Source organism: Somniosus microcephalus, chromosome 8, assembly GCF_052327205.1.
Source record: "Somniosus microcephalus isolate GS21.2 chromosome 8, FLI_Smic_1.0, whole genome shotgun sequence".
In the NCBI taxonomy this organism is placed as follows: domain Eukaryota; kingdom Metazoa; phylum Chordata; class Chondrichthyes; order Squaliformes; family Somniosidae; genus Somniosus; species Somniosus microcephalus.
Genome location: NC_140994.1, coordinates 79,099,495 through 79,127,124, shown reverse-complemented (window position 1 = coordinate 79,127,124; position 27,630 = coordinate 79,099,495). Strand labels below are relative to the sequence as shown.

At 45.3% G+C, this 27,630-nt stretch overlaps 1 protein-coding gene across 2 annotated transcripts in view; it reads left to right on the top strand.

Moving 5' to 3' along the window:
* ipmkb (inositol polyphosphate multikinase b) overlaps nt 1–27,630 on the top strand; it is a 126,990-nt gene that overhangs the window by 62,901 nt on the left and 36,459 nt on the right. For both annotated transcript variants that reach the window (XR_015079251.1, XM_085994903.1), the window contains exons 3-5: nt 4,295–4,391; nt 5,681–5,853; nt 25,630–25,711. Coding sequence is in view for 1 of the 2 variants with exons in the window: in XM_085994903.1 (XP_085851029.1) it covers nt 4,295–4,391; nt 5,681–5,853; nt 25,630–25,711 (352 nt within the window). In the remaining variant the exon portion in view is untranslated. The remainder of the gene's footprint in view (nt 1–4,294; nt 4,392–5,680; nt 5,854–25,629; nt 25,712–27,630) is intronic.

Sequence of the window (27,630 nt, the reverse complement as noted above, 5' to 3'; positions counted from 1 at the left end):
TAGTGGTGTCTGTCTGTCTGTCTGTCTGTCTGTCTGGGCATCACTCAAAAGTTATAGAGCGTACCTACACATATGTTATATCAAAAGAAAGGTTCTGATTAGGAGGGTGTCCTAGGCGTATTTACTTTTTGGTCAGACAAAAATTGTTCGGACAGTAGACAAAAAACGTTCAAAATTCCGCTCATTAGCGGTTGGCCAATTATACGGGGGGAAACCCGCTCATTAGCATTGAGTGACATGAAGGTTGACCAATCCTACGGGGGGAGCACGCTGCATCACGGGGGGTGTTTCATGACGTGTGAGGACGGGGCCTAATCTTTCAAACTGCCGTTAATTCGGCCATCTTTACCTCAGCTTTTACTTTTATTCACTTTTTAACAGCTGCCACCTTCCTGTTCTATATGGCTTAATGCCAGATCATGTAGTGCAGTTGTCTTCTTAGCTATGGGGTGCTTAAAAACCTGAACTTTAATACAGGGAACTAAGGAAAAGAACAAATTAATTCAGTTTTAAATAGTATTTAGGAACAGTTAGAAATGAAGTGATCCATTTCAAGTATGAAGGAACTCAGTTGTCTTCCAGGGAAGGTCTCCCCACCTTGTGGAGCTGGAGGCCCCAGCTGGGGACTCGGGCTTTCCCCCCCTCGGCCCGGTCCCGGGGCTCGGCTCCGTTTGCGCCCGCAGGCCGGGGACTAGGCCTTTCCCCCCCTCAGCCCGGTCCCGGGGCCCGGCTCCGTTTGCGGCCGCGGGCCGGGGACTCGGCCTTTCCCCCCCTCGGCCCGGTCCCGGGGCTCGGCTCCGTTTGCAGCTGTGGGCCTGGGACTCAGCCTTTCCCCCCCTCGGCCCGGTCCCGGGGCTCGGCTCAGTGTCCGGGCCTGAGGCGCTAGGGAGGGAGAGGGGAGGGAGGGAGAGGGGAGGGAGGGACAGAGAGGAAAGCAGGGAGAGACAGGGGGAGGGAGAGAGAGAGGGGGAGGGAGGGAGAGAGGCAGGGAGAGGAGAGGGGGAGAGGGAGAGAGAGGGAGAGGGAAGGGAGGGAGAGAGAGGGAGGGAGAGAGAGCGGGGAGGGAGGGGGAGAGGGGAGAGACAGGGGCAGGGAGAGAGAGAGGGGGAGAGAGAGGGGCAGGGAGAGAGAGGGGGCGGGAGAGAGAGAGGGTGCGGGAGGGAAAGAGTGAGGGGGTGGGAGAGGGAGGGAGAGCTTGCCTTCTTCCTTCCTTCGCAGGGGTCCATCGGGCCAGGCCTGAGGCGCTCCTTCCCCCCCCTCTCTCTCCAGGCTAATCCCGAACTAAATCCAGCAGTCTCTCTCTCTCTCTTCCCCCCCGTCTCTCTCTTCTCCCCCCAGTCTCTCTCTCTCTCTCTCTCTCTTCCCCCCCCGTCTCTCTCTTCTCCCCCCAGTCTCTCTCGCTCCCCCCCAGTCTCTCTCTCTCTCTCTTCCCCCCAGTCTCTCTCTCTCTCACTCCCCCGTCTCTCTCTCTCTCTTCCCCCCAGTCTCTCTCTCTCTTCCCCCCAGTCTCTCTCTCTCTCTCTTCCACCCAGTCTCTCTCTCTCTCTCTCTCCCCCCGCCTCTCTTGCTCTCTCCCGCCAGTCTCTCTCTCTCTCCCCCCCAGTGTCTCTCTCTCTCCCCCCGTCTCTCTCTCTCTCCCCCCAGTCTCTCTCTCTCTCTTCCCCCCAGTCTCTCGCTCTCTCTCTCCCCCCAGTCTCTCTCTCTCTCTCCCCCCCAGTCTCTCTCTCTCTCCCCCCAGTCTCTCTCTCTTTTTGTCTTCCCCCCAGTCTCTCTCTCCCCCCCAGTCTCTCTCTCTCTCCCCCCCAGTCTCTCTCTCCCCCCGTCTCTCTCTTCTCCCCCCAGTCTCTCTCTCGATCCCCGGGCCTCTCTCCCCCCCCCAGTCTCTCTCTCTCTCTCTCTCCTTCCCACACAGACAGACAGACAGACAAACTCATTTATATATATATATAATAAAAAATTATTTCTACTTTTTTCATAACAACATGCCCTCAAAAAACCCTCGGCACCGCCGGGCACTCCAGCTAGTACCCTATAAAGTAAATGACCTGGCATTGGTATCGAATCCACCAAAACCCTTGTTGCTAGGGGTTTTGCTCTGTGTGTTGGTGGCTGCCAGCTGCACCATGTCCTTCATCCTGGTCTGGCTAAGAGTGAGCTGACCTCTGCTTGCCCACACATACTGACAAAGTCCAGTTGCTGGCATTTGTAGGCCCTCTCTCAACATAGAATCATACAGCACAGGAGGATGCAATTCAGCCCAATGTGCCTGTGCTGGCTTTTTGAAAGAGCCATCTTATTCTCAAACTCCCCTGCTCTTTCCCCATAGCCCTACAATTTTGTCCGCTAGTTCTAGTGTATAAACGAGATTTAAATTAATTACAAACTAACCTTGATAAACAAGTGGTGTAGTGAGTTGTAGGTTTTCTGTGTTGAAATTAAACTGAGAAAACATGATTTTCAAAGAGAAAAAACATTAGAAGCTATAAATAACGTGCTACTCCTTGCAGATTTTCTAACATTTTCACAATGCTGGGTTGCCACAGACAGCAGATTTCAAGTTGGCAGCAAACCAACAATGTAAACGGGAAATCATTCAAGGCTGCTGGAAGCAGTTGGTACCACCAAATGAGATGGTTTCAGTCTGGGAACAGCCTACTTTCAGGTGGCCATATTGCTTTGGCAGCTGGTGAGCTTAGTGCCCATAGTTCATCTCTCCCAGCTTGCCCTTCGTACCAGGCCAGAAAAGTAGTTTTGCTGATCTTGGCGATACACACCTCCCTCAACCACTGGGGTTCTGCCACACCTTGAAATGTCAATATACTGTAGATCTGGCTGCTGTAGAAGCAGCTCCACAATGTGAACAGGGTTTTCTGCAGCAACAGGAACTGAATATAGGACCATTTTAGGAAAATACTGCAGATGCTGGAAATCTGAAATAAAAACAGAATATGCTGGAAACACTCTGCATGTCAAGCAGTATCAGGCTATTGACCTGAAACCTTAACCCTACCTTTCTCTCTCCACGGATGCTGCCTGACAAGCTGAGTGTTTCCAGCATTTTCTGTTTTTATTTTAGGATGTGGCTCTCCAATATCAATGCCATGGTGTATATACGGTGATTGCCCCTGTCCATTCCATATTACCAACATATGAACAATGAGAGACAGGTAAAGACCCTCTGGTCCATCCAGCCTGGTCCATCCCGCCTGCCCCACACAATTGCGATACCTTGTGTACCACAACATATACACACTCCACCCCACCCAAAACCATGTGATCTCCTGGGAGAGATGAAAAACCAGATAAAAACCCAGGCCAATTTGGGGGGGGGGGGGAAATCTGGGAAATTCCTCTCCGACCCATCTAGGCGATGGAAACTAGTCCAGGAGATCACTCTGGCCCTGAATTCCCTGCAGTACCTACCTTCTGTAAGAGGTGATCTCCGTCCCAGCCAGAAACAGGTCCAGCTCTCACTTGAAGGAATTCCACTATTCTCTGGGAAAAGAACTACCTCCTGATATCTAACCTAGATCTGGCCTTATACAACTTAAATTTGTGACCCCTGACCCGCCCTAACCTATTTAATTGGAGCAAACTGTCACTGGAACACAGTCTATTCCCATCATTATTTTATAAACCTCAATCAGATCCCCCTAAGTCTACGCTTCTCTAAAGTGTAGAGTGCCAACTCCCTTAGTCTATCTTGGTAACTAAGATGCTTATTGAGTGGACACGCTGGTAGAAATTGGAGCACAATTACAGTTGTTGCAGTAATATATAAAATAGTGTTTTTTTCACTTCAAGGATCTTGCTCTATATACTGATGAAATATTCCAGTTGATATATGGTTGAACCTTGGTTGTTTTATTCATCTTTCTGAAGCTATTGATGTACAAGTACAAAGTATTGTTTCTCCAGTCTGCATTACCTCTGTACAGTGAAGGTTTCATGTAGTTGAATAAATACAGAGATTCAGGAGTCTGGTGAAATTGAAACCAATTCTGTGCCTTTAAAAGTTGAACAATTAGCTGCTGTACAAAAGGCTGTGTTACAAGAATTTCTGTACTTTTTTTAATTGTACTTCTCTGCAGGTTGAAATGCACTTAAAAACCTCTTGACTACTGAAAGATCTTTTAAAATTTCCTGACTGAAGACATCTTTTCTTTCATGTCACATCCGCTAAAAATATCCCGAGACAATTCGATGAGTCCTTCTGTGGGGCAAAAGAGCTTTGCTTGTAGTTCTAATGTTTAAATATTTTGTTTTTTCAACAGACTTTTCCTTCTGTTTTCAGGTGTTTGGTTCATCGTGTCACGATCACGTGTTCTTAGAACTACAAAAATTCCTGCCTAAATTCCTTGGCACCTGGACACCGACTACTGCACCTAATGGTATCCTTTGCACTGAACTGTGGTATCGTGTACAGTATGTACTGTCAATACCCCTACTGGCAACCTGACATTTCTTACCATGACACTGACATACAAATTTAAATTGCAAGTCTTATTCGGCAGTTCCAGAGGAGTTTTGAAGAAGGGTTTCAACCCGAAACGTCAACTCAAATTTCTCTCCACGGATGTTGCCTGACCTGCTGAGTTTTTCCAGCATTCTCTGTTGTTATTTTTTCCAGAGGAGAAAAGCCTGCTATTCTCTGTGTATTTCCAACTTCTTTAGCAGGCAATTTTCACAGTTTGCGTGGGCAGTATTTGTGATTTCCATTCATTACAATGCACTAAATGAGCTGCTTCACTTTACACCCTTTTTAAAGTGATTTTTTTCCCTCCATCTGTTGTACAGGCAATTGTTTAGATAATTTGCGGCTTTGAAACTCACTTGGCAAATGACCAGATGATTGGCTTTAAGAAGCACGGTCCTTTTTACGATGGGAATGCTTGTGTGCCTCTGAGACTAAACTTACCAGTTGTATTGAATACAGTTGTGTGTGATAAATCCGATACCAGTGCTAGCAATAATTGATCACTGTTTTTGTGTGTATTGCAATAACCTTATAATGATACAGACTTAATTGGCCTACGAGGACATTCCTGACCACTGCTTCATCACCACTGCAGCTGCTGGTGCCATCTGTGATCAACAGAGACAAAATATCCTCCAACTGTTGATCAGCTCTGATTAACCAGATAAAAGGCAAGTGTTTCTACTTTCTGCTGGTTCCCCAATATTACTTATTCTTCATAAAAAATTCTCAGATCTGTGTGTGTACTTTAAAAAAAAAAATCTTATTTTAATAAACCTTCAGGTTTATTTGTCTTCCTTTGCATTCTATCTCTTTACCTTATACTTTTAAAATATTTTAATTTTGGTTTTGTTCACTTTTTCCTATTAAATCCATTGCTGCTTTTTCTACTGGCTCCTTTCGCTGTCTGCTCAACTAATTTTTATTTTAAAGACGCAGGAAGAAAAATTGCATTCAAAATCTACTCAGTAATTTAATTTTTATGATCATTAATTGGTCTGTGCAGTGTTATCAGGTAACTGTTTTCCCCCAGTACTAAAGGGGCTGCTAACTGCCATGCTCAGCACGAAACTGGTAAGTGGACAGTAGGCATGCGTGTAATGCTTTTGCCTTGAAAATAATAATGAAGTAACAAAATAAGGCATAGGGAGTTGTTTCATGGGATCTAGTGATGAGGGTTTGCTCTTTAACCTCGGAGTTCAGAGTTGTACCTTAAACTGGAAGATGTGACACGCAAGTTCAACAAACCGTGCATCATGGATGTGAAAATAGGGAAGAAGAGCTATGACCCTGACGCTTCAGCTGAGAAGATACAGCAACAGATCAGCAAATATCCGCTGATGGAAGAAATTGGTTTCTTGGTACTTGGCATGCGGGTAAGAGAAATTTGACCTCAAATCCAAGAGCCATCAGTTTTGCCTATTGGTTAGTAAACATGAGCTGTTAACTTTCTAAAGATCATGGTGTTCTTGATGAAGTCATTGTTGCTCGGGCAACACCAACGTGTAATCTTGCAGCTGTGCACAGCAGGTGTGAGCTGTAATGGGCATCACCTGTGCCTAGTGATGTCACTAAATGAAGAAAATACATAAGGTTCCCATGTCATCGATTGCACGGTTCTTTTGTGATTTACTTGCAACACTTAAGTACTTGCAGCACTTAAACTGAGGACCAAGTAAAAATGTGCAAACCGACTCAAATCGATTACTTGGCCCACGCAATTTAAAGAAAAAATAAACACACCGCTAGTTTGATGTTGAAAAGAAACTGAGAGTTTTGGAAGAACGTTAGAATTCCGCTGCACTAGTAGGTGAGATCCTCGCCGGTAATCATAATTTTGAGTGCACATTGCCGAAGACTTTATAGCCATTCATTCATGGGCAGTGTGCAGCTGAATTTCCAATTTTCGTTACTGGATAAATGAGGCTGTCAGTTGGCAGCACAGATTCATGAAATTGCCTCCTTTGTGTTAATTTACAAATTAAATGTCCAGAAATGTCTCCTTCATTAAAAAAAAATCACCAAAAGATATTATCTGTGTTATTAATGTTAATATTGCACAAAAAGAAGTCTACTGTTTAAAAAAATGGCATGAAAGTTGCACTTTTTACTTTTAACCTTCGCACTTTCTGGTCTATTGAAAGTATATACATTTTGATAGATAGTGATGTGTTAAATTTGTTAATGCCATTACTTTCGCTCCCTTGAAATGTCCCAATGGTGCCACTTATCCCCAGGCAGCTCCTTGCTTGTTTTCTTGGGTAGGATCGCCTACTCTTTGCTGTGTCATTACTGTTACGTCCTAGTGACATAGGAACAGGGGTAGGCCATTCAGCCCCTTCGAGCCTGTTCCGCCATTCTATTAAATCACAGCTGATCTGTATCTCAACTCCACCTTTGATCCATATTCCTTGATACCTAACAGAAATCTTTTGATCTCAGTGTTGAAAATTTAAATTAACCCAGCACTCACAGCCTTTTGGGGGAGAGAATTCCAAATTTCCACTACCCTTTGTGTGATAAAGTGCTTCCTGATTTCAATCGTAAATGGCCTGGCTCTAATTTTAGTTGAAATAACAACAGAAAATGCTGGAAGCACTCAGCAGGTCAGGCAGCATCTGTGGAGAGAGAAAAACAGAGTTAACGTTTCAGGTCTGTGACCCTTCGTCAGAACTGAGTTAGGGTTAAAACTGAGTTCTGACGAAGGGTCTCAGACCTGAAACGTTAACTCTGTTTTCCTTTCTCCACGGATGCTGCCTGACCTGCTGGGTGTTTCCTGCATTTTCTGTTGTTATTTCAGATTTCCAGCATCCGCAGTATTTTGCTATCTAATTTTAGTTGTTTTGGATTACCCCACCAGAGGAAATAGTTTCTCTGTATCTACCCTATCAAATCCCTTTATCGTTTTAAACACCTCGATCAGATCACCCCTCAATCTTCTATACTCAAGGGAATGCAAACCAAGTTTATGCAACCTGGCCTCATAATTTAACCCTTTAACCCCAGTATCATTCAGGTGAATCTGCGCTGTACCCCCTCCAAGGCCAATAAGGAAACTCTCTTTTAACCGGCAAAATTCAGGAGTAGGTTCAGGTAAGTTTTACTATATATTAGTGGCCGTGTAACCGGGGTTCCTGGATCTGTGGCCATGTAACTGGGGTTCCTGCACCTGTGGCCGTGCAACAGGGACTCCTGCACCTGTGGCCGTGTACGGGGCTCTCGTACCTTGGTAAGTATACCTCTCTGTAATCCGGACTTTTTGCTCAACCGGCACCACGCCGGTCCCGTCGGTGCCAGATAAAAAAGAGTTTCCTGTATATCCTTCCTGGGGTGCGGTGCCCAAAACTGAAAGCAGTACCCCAGATGAGGTCTGAGCAAGGCTCTTTGCAACTGAAGCATTACTTCCTCAGTTTGGTATTCCACCCCCCTTGAGATAAAGGCCAACATTCCATTCGCCTTTTGGATTACTTTTTGTACCCGTGCACGAGCTTTTAGTGATTTGTGTACCTGGACACCCAAATCCCTTTGCATCTCCACAGCTCCTAGTCTCTCGCCATTAAGAAAATATTCTGATTTGTCATTGGCTGATATAGAATGTTTAGCAGGGTGAGTGAGATACTGGCTTTAATACTCGGGGAGTGTACAGTTCTGTGACTGCAGAACTTTGGACCATCTTGGCAATCCATATTTCATGGCTATCTTAAAAAGATATCTGCATGTCAATAATTGGAGCATATACTTTTTTGCTAATGTAGTATTGAGTTTAGTTGGTTATATTCAGAGATTCGGAACATACTATCAAAGTAGTAAGTGATGCGACTGATGTGTTTACTCTTGTACCGTGTTGTATTCAGTATTTCTTTCCTTTTAGCGATTTGGCTTAAACTATTTTTTCCCCCTATGTATGAGTGTAGTTTACCGGTTTGTTTTAAAAATATTTGCGTAGTTTGTGGAGTACAGATCGTTAACCCCTGAAGGGTTGTTGCAGCACAGCTTTGGCAATGCTTTGGTAAAGTAAATCACAAGTTCTGGCGACAGTATGCCAGTGCGACATTGTTCTCATAAATTGTACTTGACTGACGGACTGCATGTTCTCTAGGTTTTAAGCAAAATTTGAAGGGTGCACAGTGGGAAATGATGGAATACCCTGGGTTTAGTTTCAATGAGCTTATTACCCATTGTGTTGCAGCAACAGGTGGTGCACTTGACTTGTGAAATCCCAAGTCTTCCACAGTCCCAGTTGGAGCAGTATTGGCTGTTCAAGTTACCAGGGCAGGCCCTTTAATACAGATAGTATAAATGGCTTTGAGAGAAAAGGGATTGAAGATATAATGAGAAGATGGGTAGATGGGGCTTAGAGCGTTAAATTATGAGGATAGATTACATAAACTTGGCTTGTAACTCGGCTGCCAGTACCCTAACTTGCACCATGTCCTGTTCACCCATCACCCCTGTGCTTGCTGACCTACATTGGCTCCCGGTTAAGCAATGCCTCGATTTCACAATTCTTGTCCTTGTTTTCAAATCCCTCCATGGCCTCACCCCTCCCTATCTCTGTAATCTCCTCCAGCCCCACAACCCCCCAGAGATATCTGCACTCCTCTAATTCTGCCCTCTTGAGCATCCCTGATTATAATCGCTCAGCCATTGGTGGCCATGCCTTCTGTTGCCTAGGCCCTAAGCTCTGGAATTCCCTCCCTAAACCTCTCTGCCTCTCTATCACTCTTTCCTCCTTTAAGATGCTCCTTAAAACCTACCTCTTTGACCAAACTTTTGGTCACCTGCCCTAATTTTTCCTTACATAGAAACATAAAAGATAGGAGCAGGAGTAGGCCATTCGGCCCTTCGAGCCTGCTCCGCCATTCAATGAGATCATGGCTGATCATCCAAATTCAGTACCCTGTCCCTGCCTTCTCCCCATATCCCTTGATCCCTTTAGCCTTAAGAAATATATCCAACTCTTTCTTGAATATATTTAATGAACTGGCCTCCACCGCCCTCTGTGGCAGAGAATTCCACAGGTTCACCACTCTCTGGGTGAAGAAATTCCTCCTCATTTCTGTCCTAAATGGCTTACCCCTTATCCTTAGACTATGACCACTGGTTCTGGACTCCCCGGTCATCAGAAACATCCTTCCTACATCTAGTCTGTCCAGGCCTGACAGAATTTTATAGGTTTCGATGAGATCCCCTCTCAATCTTCTAAACTCCAGTGAGTATAAGCCCAATTGACACAATCTCTCCTCATATGTCATTCCTGCCATCCCAGGTATCAGCCTGGTGAATCTTCGCTGCACTCCTTCCATGGCAAGAACGTCCTTCCTCAGGTAAGGCGACCAAAACTGCACACAATATTCAAGGTGCGGTCTCAAGGTGCGGTCTCACCAAGGCCCTGTACAACTGTAGCAAGACATCCTTGTTCCTGTACTCGAACCCTCTTGCTACGAAGGCCAACATACCATTTGCCTTCTTAACCGCCTGCTGCACCTGCATGCTTACCTGCAGCGACTGGTGCACAAGAACACCCAGGTCTCTTTGCACTTCCCCGTCTCCCAATCTATTGCCATTCAAATAATAATCTGCCTTCCTGTTTTTGCCACCAAAGTGGATAACCTCACATTTATCCACATTATAGTGCATTTGCCATGTTTCTGCCCAATCACCCAACCTGTCCAAATCATACTGGAGTTTCACGACATCCTCCTCACAGCATACCCTCCCACCCAGCTTTGTGTCGTCTGCAAATTTGGAGATATTACATCCAATTCCCTCGTCCAGATCATTAATATATATTGTGAACAGCTGGGGTCCTAGGACCGATCCTTGCGGTACCCCACTAGTCACTGCCTGCCACTCGGAAAACGACACGTTTATTCCAACTCTTTGCTTTCTGTCCGCCAACCAGTTCTCTATCCAAGTCAATACCTTGCCCCCAATCCCATGTGCCTTAATTTTGCACGCTAATCTCTTATGCGGGACCTTATCGAAAGCCTTCTGAAAGTCCAAATACACCACATCCACTGGTTCTCCCTTATTTATTTTACCAGTTACATCCTCAAAAAATTCCAGTAGATTAGTCAAGCATGATTTACCTTTTGTAAATCCATGTTGACTTTGTCCGATCCTGTCACTGCTTTCCAAGTGCTCTGCTATTACATCTTTTATAATGGACTCTAGCATTTTCCCCACTACCGATGTCAGGCTTACCGGTCTATAATTCCCCGCTTTTTCTCTACCACCCTTTTTGAATAGTGGGGTAACATTAGCTACCCTCCAATCCATGGGTACTGTTCCAGAGTCTATCGAGTTCTGGAAGATGACCAGCAATGCATCTACTATTTCTAGGGCCACTTCCTTAAGTACCCTGGGATGTAGATTATCAGGCCCGGGGGATTTATCGGCCTTCAGTCCCATCAATTTTCCTAACACCATTTCCCTACAAATACGGATTTCTTTCAGTTCCACCCTTTCATCAGACCCTATGTTCCCTGGCATCTCTGGGAGGTTATTTGTGTCCTCCTTTGTGAAGACAGAACCAAAATATGTTTTTAGTTGGTCTGCCATTTCTTTGTTCCCCATTATAAATTCACCTGATTCTGACTGCAAGGGACCTACGCTTGACTTCACCAATCTTTTTCTCTTCACATATCTATAAAAGCTTTTACAGTCAGTTTTTATGATCCCTGCAAGCTTACTCTCATATTCTATTTTCCCTTTCTTAATTAATCCCTTTGTCCTCCTTTGTTGAATCCTAAACTGCTCCCAATCCTCAGGATTATTGCTTTTTCTGGCCAATTTATATGTCCTCTCGGTGTCAAATTTTTGTCCTATAATACTCCTGGGAAGCGCCTTGGGACGTTTTACTACGTTAAAGGCGCTATATAAATACAAGTTGTTGCTGTTGTTGTATTCCCTTGAGTATAGAAGATTTGAGGGGTGATCTGATTGAGGTGTTTAAAATGTTAAAAGGATTCGATAGGGTAGATACAGAGAAACGATTTCCTCTGGTGAGGCAATCAAGAACAAGGGGACATAATCTCAAAATTAGAACCAGGCTATTTAGGAGTGAAATCAGGAAGCACTTTTTCCACCCAAAGGGTAGTAGAAATATAGAATTCACTTCCCCAAAAGGCTGTTGATGCTGAGATCGATAGATTTTTGTTAGGTAAAGGTACCAAGGGATATGGAGCTAAGACGAGTAAATGGAGATGAGGTACAGATCAGCCATGATCTAATTGACTCGCAGAGCAGGCCTGAGGGGCTGAATGGCTGCTCCTGTTCCTATCTTCCTATGGAGTTGATATATGAAAAGGTTGGGCCTAATGGTCTTTCCTGTTCTTATCCCTTCAGATTTAATCTGTGTAAGAAAATATCCCTACTCCAGCAACACCTTTAAAAAGTAGACATGCAAAGAAACTATAGTCTTAAGTTTTGAGTCCAACCATTGAGTGAGCACTTCTTTGTATCAATTATCTTTAAATACTTGTTTACTGCATGACTTATAAGTCTGCTATAATTTATGGTTGGTAGCTAGTTTGAAGGATCAAATGGCTGTTCTAAGTAACAATGATAGTAGATGCTGGTGTATGCAGCCTTGATGGTTTTTCATTTAATAAATATTTGTTCACTTTCCTTCTAAACGTTTGACAAACAACTGATCAGGGCTACTCAAAGGCTTCAGTCTCTCTTTCATGGATTGGAAATTGCATCCCTTTGAAAGGGCTGAGTCACTCTGGTAATTTGCTGCGGCTGTCATTTATAATGAAAGTAGGTTTTGTAGCATAACAAATTCTGAAAGTGGCAAGTGAGACAAAACCCTAATCAATATCAATGTTGGTTACACGGAGCTTGATGTATCTGCCACTGGCAGCAGTAAATGACGGATTGTTCGACGATCTAGTATTTAAACACACATAATTTTAGAAATGTCTTGCACTGAGTTGCTGCAGCTGTACAAAAGTTCTATTCCAGCTGACTAAAGTAGTTTACAGGGTGCAGGAGGAGGGTAATAAAGAAAAAGGGTAATACAACATGGGTCGAACCGGCATTTGTCAGAAGCAGTCTTTAAATGAGATGGGATGCCTAGGGTGAGTATTTACTGTGCAAAATACTATCCCCCCCACCCAACTTTCCTGTCTTTAATAACAAAATGAAACATCTCCTGACTGTTAGGAGTGATCCTCACTTGAGTTGTGTATTGATAACATTGTTACGGTTCACCATTTCGGGCCTCACTCCACTGCTGGAAGAAACGCATCATAGAGTGGCTGCACTGATTTTTCTGCAGTTAGGTAGGTGCCCTCTAGATTAGCCCTAGGTCATTCCAAAGCGCGAGGTCCCATTGCAAAAGCCCCATCTGAGGAATGGCTCAGATCGCAATGGTCATGTCTCCGTGAAGTTAAAAAGATACTACTGAAATGAGGAGATCTTCTAACTGGTATCAAATCTCAATACTTCTGTTTAAAAGTAAGAGATTGAGAAATACTATGTACAAAAAATACTATGTACTTCCCAGCCTTCCTTGCTCCTTTAAGCAACAAAACAGACGTAACACTTTTTTTATGGGCTAACATTTTAATAGTTAAAGAAAAATTTTCACGCTATGTGTTTGGGGAAAAGCCAGCGATCGTAAACTAGGAAAAGGACTGGTCTGCACAGTAGCCCTGTTAGATATTCACTGCTATTTACATTTTAAGGTTTGCTAGTCCAATACAAATCAGAAAATTTCTTTTTCTGCATTTTTGTACTTTTACATTTTGGAATAATCAAATCTCATTGTGAGAAATAGTGATTGAGTGATTTTTTAGCATTGGGAGTTCTCATGTTTTTTCTTCTAATGAAAGGAGGAATGAGCCTTAATTATAATTAAATAAATATATTTATAAATCCCCCACCATGTGTTTGGTTGGGGCGGGGGGGTGGGGGACGGTGGAGTGAATAAAGATGTGAGGAAATACTGACTGATATCACAACTCATAGTGGACCAGGTGAAAGAAGGATACTTGTGTGCTTTTTAAAATTATAATCACTAAGAATACAATCCCAAAAAATTGTCATCCTGGGATTTTAAGTAATACTGGACTCAAATCTGTCTCTTCCAGCTAAACCAATTGGTATCCCATTTCCATGAGCTGAGATGTAAAGGGCATTCCTCTTACGTGGCAGGCTTACATAATGAGATTGCTGAGAACTGACGTTGCTCATGAACCTTAGCCATTGCCTACGTCGCAATTTACTATACCATCATTAGAGGGCAAGACTATTTGTCTGAGCTGTGCGTTATGCTGCAAGTTGTGAAGGGATATACGCATACCTGCTGCTGACTGTTGGCCCTTTGTTTCTGCATGTTATACCTCAAAGCTGCTGTTGATAGCTAGCCTAGAAGCAGGCATTCTGCGTAGAATCTCCATTTTAGTAACTCAAGATGACAGTCAACACAAACATCTGCTTCCAAGCTGTCTTTGACCAGCACTTTTTTCTCAGCGATAAAGAAACAGAAATTTGAGATTGTATAAGGATTATAGAGCTTCATAGTGTTAAGAATTATATGGTGGTATGTACAAATCCACTTTCCTTCTAAGAATGTAGTTGCCAGTTTAAGGTGTTTTAATTTTCTAAGGAGGAATTTTTTTTCTGTTCTTGCTCATTTTCCTGCCTCCTGTTCAGACTCAGTGGGGTATGTACAGTTCCTTGCCCACAAGTATTTTGCCATTGCTCGTGTGCCAGCCTTGACGGTGGGCTGTTTGATCACCAGGTCATCAGGGGCATCACAGCTGCGCCAACCTTGCTCTCGCCCAATGTTCACACTGTCCCCTCCAGCAGGAGTTGCATAGTAGTGATGAGGAGCAGGAACCCTGGCAGTTCACCACGTCCCTAACTTGGGCACTGAGGCCAATTACAATGTCCCTATTGCTGCCCCGGCTGGGATCAGCTAACTCAGCACAGACTGGTGATTGAATCTGGCTCCAGCTGCTTGCTGGCTCGTGGAACCATTGCGGGAGCTTAGAGGATACATTTAAACTATTACTGGAATCGGGTTCAAAAATGTGTGTTAATTACTCTCTCAGTGATAGCTATAGGATTGTAACTGGCTCATTTCAGCCTAAATTCTGTATCATAGTATAAATTCAGTGTTTATTTTTCAGGTAAAATGGTCTCAGTTTTACTGCTCACCCCACTTTTAAATTGCTAGAATGCAAAAGGATGCTGATTGATTGGTAATGGTTTGAATTGTTGAAATTAAGTACACAATTCCAGGCAACCAATAAATCAATTTCTCGCAGATAGCTAAATGTTTTGCAATAAATTCTCAAGCAGCCTTTATGTTTGCACAGTGCGGTGAGGTATTATCAGTGAACACTAAAATTCTGCTGTATGTCGCATACCATCTATATTTAAAAAATGGGTGCAAAACTTCAATGCATGTTGCATATGAAAAATTACAGTCCTCATGGCCTTTGGAATAATCAGCCCTCAAAATCAATAGTTTCTCTGGGAGTACCTTGGTCTAATAGATAACCTTTCGACAGCCACAATGAGCAATGTTGATGCCAAGGTTTGAACATTTACAAGTCATTGTGAGCTGATGACCTAGTGACTAATGGGTGATAATCTTTAAGTGCCGCTTCAAAGTAGAGGCATATCCATTTACAGCTCCTTTCTTTTTCTGAATCAGTGTTTCAGATTTACTGTAACAGTCCAGATATGTGGGCACTTGAGATTAAAGTTTTCGAGCATTGCTGTTCAAAAAAAAACCTGAAACTACAGATTCAAAAATTGGAAATAAAGTGGTGGTCGTAATATTCTGAATCCAGTGTTGGAGTTTGTTTTCCACTAATGATATGCTGGTGTAGAATAGTGACAGATTTTGACTATTTAATTTAAATTGCACAGTATATGTACAATATATGTTTCTGCAGATCCTAGCCAAAGGAATTCTAAAACAATGCTGTACAGTCTTGGTTTCAGTCTGTGTTCTTAGAAGCTTTTCTATTATCCGTGGTTAAAAGCGCCTTTTTACCAACCAATGTACTTTAAAAGGATAAAAGTGAAGTGAAGTTTTATATGTGACGAGACTCAATATTTTTACAATGTTTAACTGGAATAATTGATCTGCAGCTGTTTATTTTTCCTGCTAGTTTTCTCCTCAGCCCAATCCCCCTGGAAGGCTGGTACGTGGTTTCATGGGTGCCAGTTGTACTCTGGTACCTCTCTCAGGTGGTCATTGTTCCTGCATGAGCCTTGATGGAACTGGCAGGCTATTCGACTCTGGAGGGCACCACAGTCAAGCCCAATCCTGGCCACAACCATTGTCCACACAGGGTTCTTTTGGGAAAATCAATCAGGAACAGGGACCCTGGCCAGTTTTCCTCTCCCTAACCCAGGGCGCTGAGGCCAATTCTAGCACCCTTACCGCAGCCACAGTTGATGTGACTTAACTCCATGCAGGCTGGGGATCCAACCTGGGACGATTTGGTCTTTACGGCTCAGTGGCTCGATTATAAATGAGCTGAGCTGATGGGTTTAGAAAAAATAATTTAACAGGAGCAGGGACTTAGTACTGTGTGAAAGGCTTTCATTCTTACTCCTATTTTTATATAAATACCATTTTTTATGTAGTTCAACTGCTTTATATATAAAAACAATTAAATTCAGGGCAGTTAGCTTACAGTTGTAAAATTTAGAATATGTGCCGCTCGTGAAGCAAGACTTTCAACAGCTGCTCAATTAGAACGCGAACTAAAGTAGGATGTCTGGGTAAAGTATAAAAGGATGTAGGTAATATTTTGACAGTTAGTCTGCTTCATCCTTCTCTAGGTTGCATCTTCCCATGGATAAAGGCAGTAAAGAAAAGTATTGTATTTATGGGTAAAATGCATTTCAGACCAATAAATGCCAGGTATGTTAAGATTACCACGTATCCACTTACAAGTAATGCTAATCCAAAATGCCACATTACACATGGACACTAGAAGATGCATCACTTGGCATGTATAGTTCCTGTTTAGCAATGAATGTTGTCTAAGGTTTAGTCTGTGCTAACACAAAAGGCTTCCAGTGTGCCTGACCTCTACACCTCTCTCACAGCTACACCACCCTTTATGTAGTGCCTTTCACACTAAGTAAGATGTCACAATTTTGCTCTGGCTACATTTTTAGACTTAAAAAAAAACCCTCTTGCAGACTTTTATATATCTTGTAGATTGTGCTGTTTTATTCGTATAACATTAAGGGTTAAAATATACATTAAGGTATGTCTTACAGAATTATAATGATTTCTGTTTGCTTCATTACTGAGGCTGTCAATGTGCAAATTATAGTGTGGAATTACTAAATACCTAGTGCTTATAAAATGCATTTTTCTGACTTGCATTTTTTAGAAAAATCTTTACAGATCTGTGTTTGCAAACATTTTAACATAATAAAAAGTCAACTGTATAAAATGTTTAGACCATCTTTTAAAGTAATTTTGTAAAATTATTTTACTGACCTGATCGCTCCATAACTTTGCCAAAACCACCTATTAAGTCTCATGTATCGTAATAATTTGTATATATTTTAATGATTTATAAAACTGCTGGTGCATTCCAGTGATTACTTAAAAAAAAAGTCTCATACCATAATCAAACAAGCAAACTTAGAAAAAATGATCCATTGTGGATCCTCCTCTTACAAGAAGTGTACAGCAAGCTTGCAACTCAAAAGATCTGTTCACACAAGAAATTAGTGTGAAATTTATTCATGCAAATTAGGTTCTCCCCAGAAACAGACTGACGGCCCAAGTGGAAAGGTACTGTGGATTTCTGTGCTGCACAATATAGACACAAACCTTTCAGAATTGATAAATTATCAAGAGCTGTCAGTTAGCAAGATGTCGACACCCATGGTTGTAATTTTTGGATGGTGTTCTTGCATCTTGATTTTTTCAATGGGAATTCTGGATGGTGTCCTTGTTTCCAAGAATTCTTAAATGATTTTGTCTGAGAGCACCCTGACTGTCAGTAATGATGGGTAGGAATTGTGTGCACACCAAACATTGCCTTTGAATTCACAAATCACTTCAGGCAGCAGAAATTTTTACAGTGTAAAGCTTTGACAGATAAAGCATTTATAGTGATAATAATTCCAACAAATTTATAAAGCGTAGATTTTGCCGACTCAACTTCTAAAGAAATGTGTTACCAAATTTGCATGTTGCTATTTTCTATTATGGTCGATAAGAAAAGTTTCCCTTTGAGATTTGGGACCTGTGACCATTGAGTTACACATGGCTCTCTGCAGTGATTTATTGTTTTATGCTGCTCCATCCACATCCATCTTCTAATACAATTCACTTCAGCCTGATTTTGGTTCTGCTGACTTTTGTGAACCACATTTTTGCGCATGAAAAAAAAAATCATTTTGAAATACTGGCTTGCTTACCTCCCAAGCGGCATGTTGCGTTTGAAGTTGATGGAATATGTAACCAGCACAGCAATAATTAGCTGCAGGAAACTGCAGGTTTTAAAGGGACTTAACGTGCAGCTGAAAGGTGCATTGGCTTCCTGAAAAAGTGTTTGCAAATCAACAAAAAGAAAGAACTTGCATCTTTCACGACCTCAGGACGTCTCTAAGCACTTCACAGCCCATGTGTAGTTGCTATTGTAATGTGGGGAACGCATCGGGCAATCAGCGCACAGCAAGATCCAATAAACAACAATGAAATACATGACCAGGTGATCTGTTCTAGTGATGTTGGTTGAGGGATAAATGTTGGACAACACCAGTAAGACTCCCCTGCTCCTCTTCGAATAGCGCCATGGGACCTTTTATGTCCACCTGAAAGCCTCGATTTAACATCTCATCTGAAAGACAGTGCAGCATTCCCTCAGTACTGTACTGAAGTGTTAGATGAGATTACATGCTGAAGTCCTGGAGTGAGACTTGCATTTAAAATACAGCTGATTAGGAGGTTAGTAGACTATCTGCTTTATATTAGCTAGCCTATTAACAAACAACAATAACTTGTGTATTTATATAGTGCCTTTAACGTAGTAAAACGTCTCAAGGCACTTCACAGGAGTGTTATCAGACAAAATTTGACACCGAGCCACATAAGGAGATGACCAAAAGCTTGGTCAAAGAGGTAGGAGCGTCTTAAAGGAGGAAAGAGAGGCGGAGAGGTTTAGGGAGGGAATTCCAGAGCTTAGGGCCTTGGCAACTGAAGGTACAGCTGCCAATGATGCAACGATTAAAATCGGGGATGCGTAAGAGGCCAGAATTGGAGGAGTGTAGATATCTCGGAGGGTTGTAGGGCTGGAGGAGATTACAGAGATCGGGAGGGGCAAGGCCATGGAGGGATTTGAAAACAAGGCTGAGAATTTTAAAATCGAGGTGTTGCTTAATCGGGAGCCAATGTAGGTCAGTGAGCACGTTAAAATGGAGTTCTAATAACTAAATAAGAGATACAGGAGATATGAGGATCTATTAACTGTTCAATATTTCTGAAACTTATTGTAAAATAGATAATTTAGGCAAAAATAGTTACTAATGTGGGTGGCTGGAAATAATTACTGTAGCTGCCAAGTTCCACAGATAATATGCAGTGGCTTTGAAGATCAGGTCAATATGATCCACTGACATTTTAGCAGCCATTGATCAGTGGCTCAGTTACATCGCATAGGACTGAAGTTAAAAACGATGCATGGTTTTCAATACCCTAATTTGAGTCTGTTTCCTAGTCTTATGAAGGTTTAAAGACTATGGCCTAGAAATTCAGTTGCGTTTGCGCCCACTTATTGGCTATAAAGTGGTTTGCGCCTAAAGTTTTTTACCGCCCGAAATTCAGATGGACCCTAACATCGGCGTTAGCCGGTAGCACTGCGCCGGCACCGATGACGTCATCGGTGTGCGCAGCGCCCCGGTTGCAATGCTATTCCGGCCCGATGGCCAAATTCAGTTGCGGCCGCCTCGCCCGTGGCAGCCGCAAACAGCGTTTGTGAAACGGGGTCTTGCAGCTCCGAAAGGCCGGCGCATAAAGGTGGAGCGGCGGCCGGCCGCTTTCCCGGCGGCCGCCTGCCCGCACCTCCCTCCCCGGACTCCTGCACCACCCCCCCGCGGCACTGATGTCTGTGTCCCGCGAGCCCGGCACTTCTCCGTGGTGCCGGGCTCATTTGCCGGGGGAATCCACCGGTGATCTGACGGCTGCAGGCAGCTCCTCCTTAAGAGAAGGAGGAGGCCTGCAGTACCCCAGCCTGCCGCACCGCATCGGGTGCCGCAGCGGGAGCTGAACGCCTGAAAGTGACATTTAACGCCTCTAGCGAGGCAGCCAAACCCTGCAATAGCGCCCGCCGCCGTCTTGGCCCGTCGCAACTGAATTTTAGGCGGGCGCTACGGGAATCCTGGCGAGCGCTAAATTTCGGGCGCAAAAGACCTGGCGGGGCCAGACCGAATTTCTAGGCCTATAATTAATACCATGGTTTACCACAGGCTTACATGTAGTTCAGTACGACTTGTCGTGCCAATTTACTTTTGTAATTGTACTGACACTGCCTGTGTACAAATGCGGTAGTGTTTTGTGTGATACTTTGTTTGAATGTCAGTGTCCACCTGTGTTATTTTTAATATGGATCTAACAATCACAGATTTACAGCAGAAGATGGATTCCTCTGCTTCTGGGACAGTGGTACGACCGGTTGCTGTTCAAAACTTTTTTTTTGGGTCTGGATATCTTAGCGATTTACTTGCTCCCACCATTTCCAATTTATTTTTTCCCTGCTGTCCAAATTTCTACCCTACCCTGACCAGGAGGACAGGCTCATCAGTTGCTCCCAGACATATCTCAATATAATTCTTGGCCCAGCGAGAGCTCAAAAGAAAGAAAGACTTGCATTTATATAGCGCCTTTCATGACCAGCGGACGTCTCAAATCGCTTTACAGCCAATGAAGTACTTTTGAAGTGGAGTCACTGTTGTAACTCAGGAGCGTGGCTGAGGATAACTTGGCCTAGAAATTCAGTATAGCCACTTTTGGGGCGGTAAATTCGGGCGGGCGCTAAAGTTAGCGCCCGCCGGAAAGTGGAGGCCACTTTGCTGATATTCAGTAGCTTTGGCCAAGGAGTTTGGGCGAGCGCTGAAACTGGCGTTGCACCCCTATCTTTAGGCGCTAAGCCAGCGGTGCAGAGTGATAACGCCGAGGCCGGGCGCAGCGCAGATGCGGTCATGTTTTGATTGACAGCAGACACCCTGACGCCGGCCAGCTTTTAAAGGGGGAAGGGTCGACTTGGTCTGCTGCCACGCCCTGGATACTGCAGCCCTCCAGCTAGGCCTGAACACTGCTGCTGGACCCAAATAGCGCCTGAAGCCATGCAGAAGGCCCGTGAACGAGCGCAGCGCTTCTCAGAGCATGCTTTGAGGGTGCTGCTTAGGGGTTTGGAAAAGAGAAGAGATATCTTGTGCCCGGACAGTGGCAAGAAGGCTCCCAAGAGGCTGTACAGGAGAGCCTGGAGGGAAATCGCCCAGAGGGTCACAGCCAACAGCGATGTCCCCAGGACTGGTGACCAATGCCGCAAGAAGTTCAACGACCTCACTCGGTTGGTCAGGGTGAGTACCCTTTCCAGTGTCCTCCTCATCCTTGCATGTGCACCTCACATTATGGGCAAAGGGACCTCAAAGGCCTAATGGCCAGCCCTCCTCCAGCAGTTATGGCACTGGCATGATCATCAGTAGCACTTTCTGCACTTGACACACTGGCCAAGCTATTCGACCATGGGAGGCAGTGCACACAACAACAGGACACCACACTGTACTTAGAGGCCGTCCTTTCTCTTGCAGGCCAAGCTGGCGCAGAATCTGAAGAGCCGGACTGTCACCGGGGGAGGCCGTGTCCAGTTCCAGGAGCTCAGTGACCTGGAGGAGCGCGTGGCTCGACTCATGCGTGCCCGGGTGATTGGCCCCGTTGCTATTGGAGATGCCGACCCTGTGCTGGGCCCCAATGGTAAGGACATGACCGTTTGGACCTCTCTCGTTCCCCTTGCGCTTCAGATCTACATCCTTTGCCACTGTCCCACCAATGCGCATAATGCCACCACTCATGCCTCCCTCGCTGACGCCCTGTCCTCACTCTAAAGCTACTCTTGCGCCTTCCTGCTTTCAGCTGGTGAGGAGGAGGTCCCTGAAGCCGCGAGTGTCAGTCCCTCGGAAGAGGAGGACGACGAGGACCAAGAGGAAGGCGGCACATCGGGGGAACCCTCATCCGCGCCAGGGGATGGCAATGGAGGGGACACGTCTTGCCTGGAGGAGAGCCAGGGGGAAGTGTTGCAGGGGGGTGTAGCTCCTGTGCCCAGTGGCGTGCAGCCACGCGGGAAGGGTCGGGCAGCACGGCTGCCTTCTCCCCAGAGGGGGGAAGTGTTGCAGGGGAGGGCAGTTGCTGGGCCCAGTGGCGTGCAGCCACGCGGGAAGGGTCGGGCAGCACGGCTGCCTTCTCCCCAGAGGGGGGAAGTGTTGCAGGGGAGGGCAGTTGCTGGGCCCAGTGGCGTCCAGCCACGCGGGAAGGGTCGGCCAGCTCGGCGGCCTTCTCCCCAGAGGGAGAGTCCGGCCTCCAGTCCGGAGACGGTCCTCGCCCAGGAGGTGCGCCTCCTTGATCAAATGTCCGCGGATTCGGAGCGGCGCCACACCGAGTTCATGGGGGTTGTGGGACAGTTGCCTCAGGCCATTGAGTCCCTGGCTCATAGTGTGGCCGATTTTGGGGACTCACAACTCGCGGCAGCACAGGACGCGAGTCGAGAGTTCATGAGTGGTGCTGTGCAGACACTGGCTGGTCTGATGCGGGCACAGACCAGGGCAGTACGGGCACTCACTTCTGCCACACTCGCTGTGTCACGGACGCATCGCCAGGGCACCCGCCGCGCTGCTGCAGCACTGCGGTCTGGCCTTCACCAGATTGCTGCGCTTGCTGCAGTGCCAGCCCGGCCGAGTGCCAGTGTCTCTGGCGACCAGCGAGCGCCTGGCATCAGCCAGCTTGCCCCCATTGCTGCAGCTGCCACTGCCACTCCCCCAGCAAAGCTGCGACGAGCTGCTGGAGAGACTGATGCTGCCCAGCCACAGCTGCAGCAGTCAGCAGCCGGCCCCTCCAGGGCCGGACCTCGTCTAGGCCGACCCCCAAGGGCATCTGCCGTCACGCTTTGTGCCCCTCAGGAGCCTTCCCCCAGCCTTGCAACACCCACAGGGCCCAGGTTGAGGTGGAGCAGCAGGTCGGGCAGGGGCCAGAGAAGCCTGCACAAGGACTCGCCCTCTCGGCACACCAAGTAGAGTGTGTTACCAAATGTTTTTTTAGATGGGGGTGTTTGTGTTCTGTATGGGGGGGGTTTATTTTGGTAAGGCCGAAGATGATGGCAAATGTTTTTTTAGATGGGGGTGTTTGTGTTCTGTATGGGGGGGTTTGTCTTGGTAAGGCCGAGGATGAAGGCCAATTGGATGGACAAGTTTTGTTATTCCTCCCCAGGTTGTGGGAGTGAGATATGTTTTTGACTGTTTTTTGGGGGTGTTGTCTGTTTTTGTGTTTCATGTGGGAAGGGCCCTGAGTTTGTTAAATAAAGCTTTTTATTTATTCAGCTTGTCCATGTGTCATGTTTCAAGTGGTTGTTGCGTTAACCGGCTGAGGGCTTGCGGAGCGGCTGCATTCAGGTGCGTTCATTGCCACAAGCCATTCCCTGAGAGGGGGCCTAGAAGTGTCGTTCAATAAGCCGCCGGCGGACGGCCCTTGGACCTTGTGGCTCCCTCCTGGGCTGGTACTCCTCCTCCTCCTCCTCCTCCTCCTCATGGTCCTCCTGCTCGTCCTCCTGAGGTGGTGGTCCAACGTGAGGTGGCAGTGCCTGAGTCCTGCGGATAGCCAGGTTGTGCAGCATGCAGCAAACGACGACGAACTGGGAGACTCTATCCGGCGAATACTGTAGAGATCCGCCGGAACGATCCAGGCAGCGGAACCGTTGCTTGAGGACGCCAATCGTTTGCTCTATGATGTTCCTTGTGGCTTGATGGCTTTCGTTGTATGCCTCCTCAGCAGGGGTCCTGGGCGCGCGGAGCGGGGTCATGAGCCATGTACACAAAGGGTAGTCCTTGTCCCCGATAAGCCATCCCCTTGGGGGAGGCTGTGCCTGGAACATGTCAGCCACAGTAGTCTGGCGCAGGATAAATGCATCGTGGCTGCTTCCTGGAAAGCGGGCATTGACAGCTAGGATGCGCTGCCTGTGGTCACACACCAGCTGTACATTGAGGGAATGGTAGCCCTTCCGGTTGCGGTAATCCTCGGCATTGTGGATAGGTGCCCGCATAGCCACATGCATGCAGTCAATGGCGCCCTGCACCATGGGGAAGTCGGCGATCCTGGCAAATCCGACTGCACGCTGCTCCTGCCTCTCTAGGGTCATGGGGAAGGAGATGAATTGGTGTCTCCTTGCGAAAAGGGCATCGGTGACCTGCCGGATGCAGTGATGCACGGCGAACTGGGAGATGTTCGCTATGTCCCCAGCAGCGGCTTGGAAGGAGCCGCTTGCATAAAAGTTCAGAGCCACCGTGACCTTCACTTCCACCGACAGAGACGTCCTGCACATCAGCTGTGGACGCAGATCTCTGTGAAGCAGCTGGCAAATCTCTGCAACCACCTCCCTTCTGAAGCGCAGCCTCTTCACACAATGCGCGGCAGTCATGGTGAGATAGGACACCTGCTGCCGGCATTCCCTGAGTGGGTAAGGCCTACGTTGCCGACGCCTGATGGCCCCTCTGCGTCTAGGCATGGCTGCCCCTCTCACACAGCGTCTGCGAGCCCTTCGCACATAATGCTGGAACTGAGGGTTGGAACCCCATGCAGCCCCCATAATATACTTGCAAACAGTGAAATCACAATGAGTCAAATTTCCAAGCTCTGGCCAGAAGCCAAAAATACCTCCTATGTTGTCCCAAATCAGTAAGGTCTGTTCCTTGGTCTCTGTCCAGAAATCCAAAGCACTAAAGTCATTGCAGCAAAATGGCTGGCCTTTATAGTCCAGTCTGAGTGCCCTTTAATTAGCGCTCCCCGAGGCCCGCAGGGCCTCTGCTGCGTTCCACTTCACAGTTCTTAACAGCGCCACGCCCACATTGGGCGGGCGCCACTGAATTTCCGGTTTGGGGCGCACAAACAGCGTTGCACGACGAAATGACGTCATAAGCTGCGCACGCAGCTGAGCGGGCGCAAACACTTTGCGCCGGCGCTAAATGTCAACTGAAGTTGGGCGTAGGCGCAGATCGGCCTGCGCCCGGGCGCTAAGTGCCTAGCGCTCGAAATCTACTCCTCTTATGGCGCTAATGGCTGGCGAACGCAACTGAATTTCTAGGCCCTTGTCCCTTATACGTTTCTCATGATTCCTACCTGTAGGGATGTTCCTAGTCTCTGCTGTGGTGCCTTCTTTCATAATTCTGTTGTGTAGGGAATTGTCACCACAAACCCATATCCTACAACTCTTGGCGCTCCTATCACCTATCTACTTCCCGAACCTTCCTTTCATCCTACTAGTGTTCTATCCCCAAATTTTTTCGTTTTTTTCCCCCCCTCCTTTAGTCCTCAAGCCTTTGATAACTTGCACTTTAATACTCTTCACCACCTCTTTGCAGGATTATTTGCAAGTGACAGGATGTTGCCAGGAGCTGTGAATGTGGCTCAGCGGAAGTCGAGCAGAGCAGCAATTTTCATTACACTGAGAGGCGTTTCCCAGGGAAGGGGTGCTGTTTTAAATCTTATCCAGTGTGTGTCATCAGAATGGCCCGTGACAGCATTTTAGTTGCGTGTGGCCCTAGCAATGTGCCAAAACAATGGATGTTTCTGATTGGATTATGCCGCGTGGCTGTGCATCTGATTGAATAATAAAGTAAAGTTCCAATTGTTCTGATACCACATCCAAATTCACCCATTTGATACTGAAGGATTCATAAATCGATCTCTTCCCCACCCCTCATTCCTCCTCTCCCATCTTTTTGTGACCATTTGAATGTTGAGATATTTTCTGCAGAAACATTATGCCCATTCCATTGAACTTTTAATTGCTTTTATTTAGCTCTGTTCAACAAATATTAGCAGCTAGTAGATCTTTTAAATGAAATGAATGCTGACACTTGATCCTAATTAAAATGTTTCTACCCAGGTCTACCAGTTCTCATCTGATAGCTATGTGACGTATGACCAGCGCTATGGAAGAGGATTAACAAAGGAAACTTTGAAAGATGGTGAGATCCTCATCTTAAATTCTTAGAGATTATGCGTCACCCTGAGATTCTGTCATGTAATCTGAGACTATAATGGAGGCCATATTTAACTATTGTATGTTGCTATTGCCTCCCCATCCCATGCTTAGCATTCATTACTGAAAAGTAGTAGGTAGTGGAAGTCTACTGCACTGAAGAGCAATAAAACCAACATTGGAATCAATATGTACCTAAAAATAGCAAAAGTAGGTCCATTGGTTAGTTATTTTCCCTAATGTCAGACACAAGGAGGAGGTCTGGAGTTTTTAATCTGTGCTCACCACTGGATCCTCAACAGAAGTGCCATTAATTATTTCCCAAAAAATTCTCAGGAAATTCCATGGACATCAAGTAAAAGCAAGCCTGGGTTTTATGACTAATACATACCTCACAGCATGAATGTGGAAGTGCTTTTTCTGTCTCCACACCTCCCCTCAGCTAGATGTGTCTCCGATGTTCTGATAATCTGCATTTCATGATGCTGTACATAAGCAGTGGTTGAAACCAAAAAGTATTGGCTGAACAACTGCAGTTTGATCTGTAATGAGCCTATGTCCTTCATTATCCTCAAGAGATTCATTGTAACATAATCAGCAAAGGAATCATTCTGTGATTGGAATCATCACCCTGTCTGAAAAATATAATACATTTCAACAAATTGTTTTCCAAAATTTAAGAATTAAACACCTGGCAAATAGCTTAATTGTGTAGACCAAGAAAATCTAAAACTTGAATTGTTATTTTTGTGTGTGGTGTGGAAATGCAGCTGCAGATTTCAGATGGTTTGAAGATGCAATGTTGCTGGAATGGGACCAATTGCATTTTCTGTTTACAATCCACTAACAGTTGTGCATAAATGGTGCTCCTGTCCAATTGTGGCAGTACAGAATTTTGCACTCCTAATTTGATCACAATTTATCATAAGTGGGTAAAGTGAGGTATAAGATATGTTGAAGTGCAAAAGTAGAATTGAGACATGAGAGCAATCTACTTCCTGTTGAATTTTTGTGAAGAGCTTTTATATGGTCTAACAATGATAGGCTTCTTCCGAATATAAACACAATGGCAAGAAGACAAAGGAGTCATAAAATGGTTAATGGCTATTTTGATTTAGTTCTAATTAGTTATACCTGTTAACCTGACGACTTGCTTTGAATGCGGAATATTGTGACAAAGCAACCTTATTCCTGCTTTCAGGGGTTGTGTGAGGATCTTTCCCCAATGGTACAATGCTAGGTTAGTTGCAGAAGACAGTGCAGTTTTTGTACTTAGAGAGAAGAGACGATGCAAATTTGAACTGCTGGCCTTGCCTTAATAAATTCTTGCCCAAACGATATAAACTCCTGCATTTGCTAGGATGGCTCATTAAATATAAAACTTCTTGAGACTTATTTAAAGTTGCACAAAGCCCTGAAAAAATGATGCGTGACCTATTGTACTTGCCTGAATTAACAGTGGCTATTCATTAGTGTCCAATTTAAAATGTTCCCAATTAAATCCTATGGCTCAAATGCAGGCTGTTGAATATGGCACCTAGATGGTGTTGTATGTGTCTTTTTCATGCTGTAACAAAGAGCCGTATGTGAACCCCGGGAATTAATTTGTTAGGGAAAAATAGACATTAGTATAAACTCCTTTTTACTGACCATCTGTTGTGTGCCTTTTAATCGTTCTTACCTTCCCCACCACCAATGCCTGTGCTTCTGATATGTGACAGGAATCGGCCATTCAATCTCTCAAGCCTGCTTCAGCATTTTGTTAGCCATGGTAGCTCTATCTGTTTAACCCCAATTCCCCTGCACTTTTTCCATATCTCTTAATACCCTTACTTTTGAAGTAATTATCTTATCTCCTTTTTGCACCAAGTCCCGTTCACCCATCACCCCTGTGCTTGCTGACCT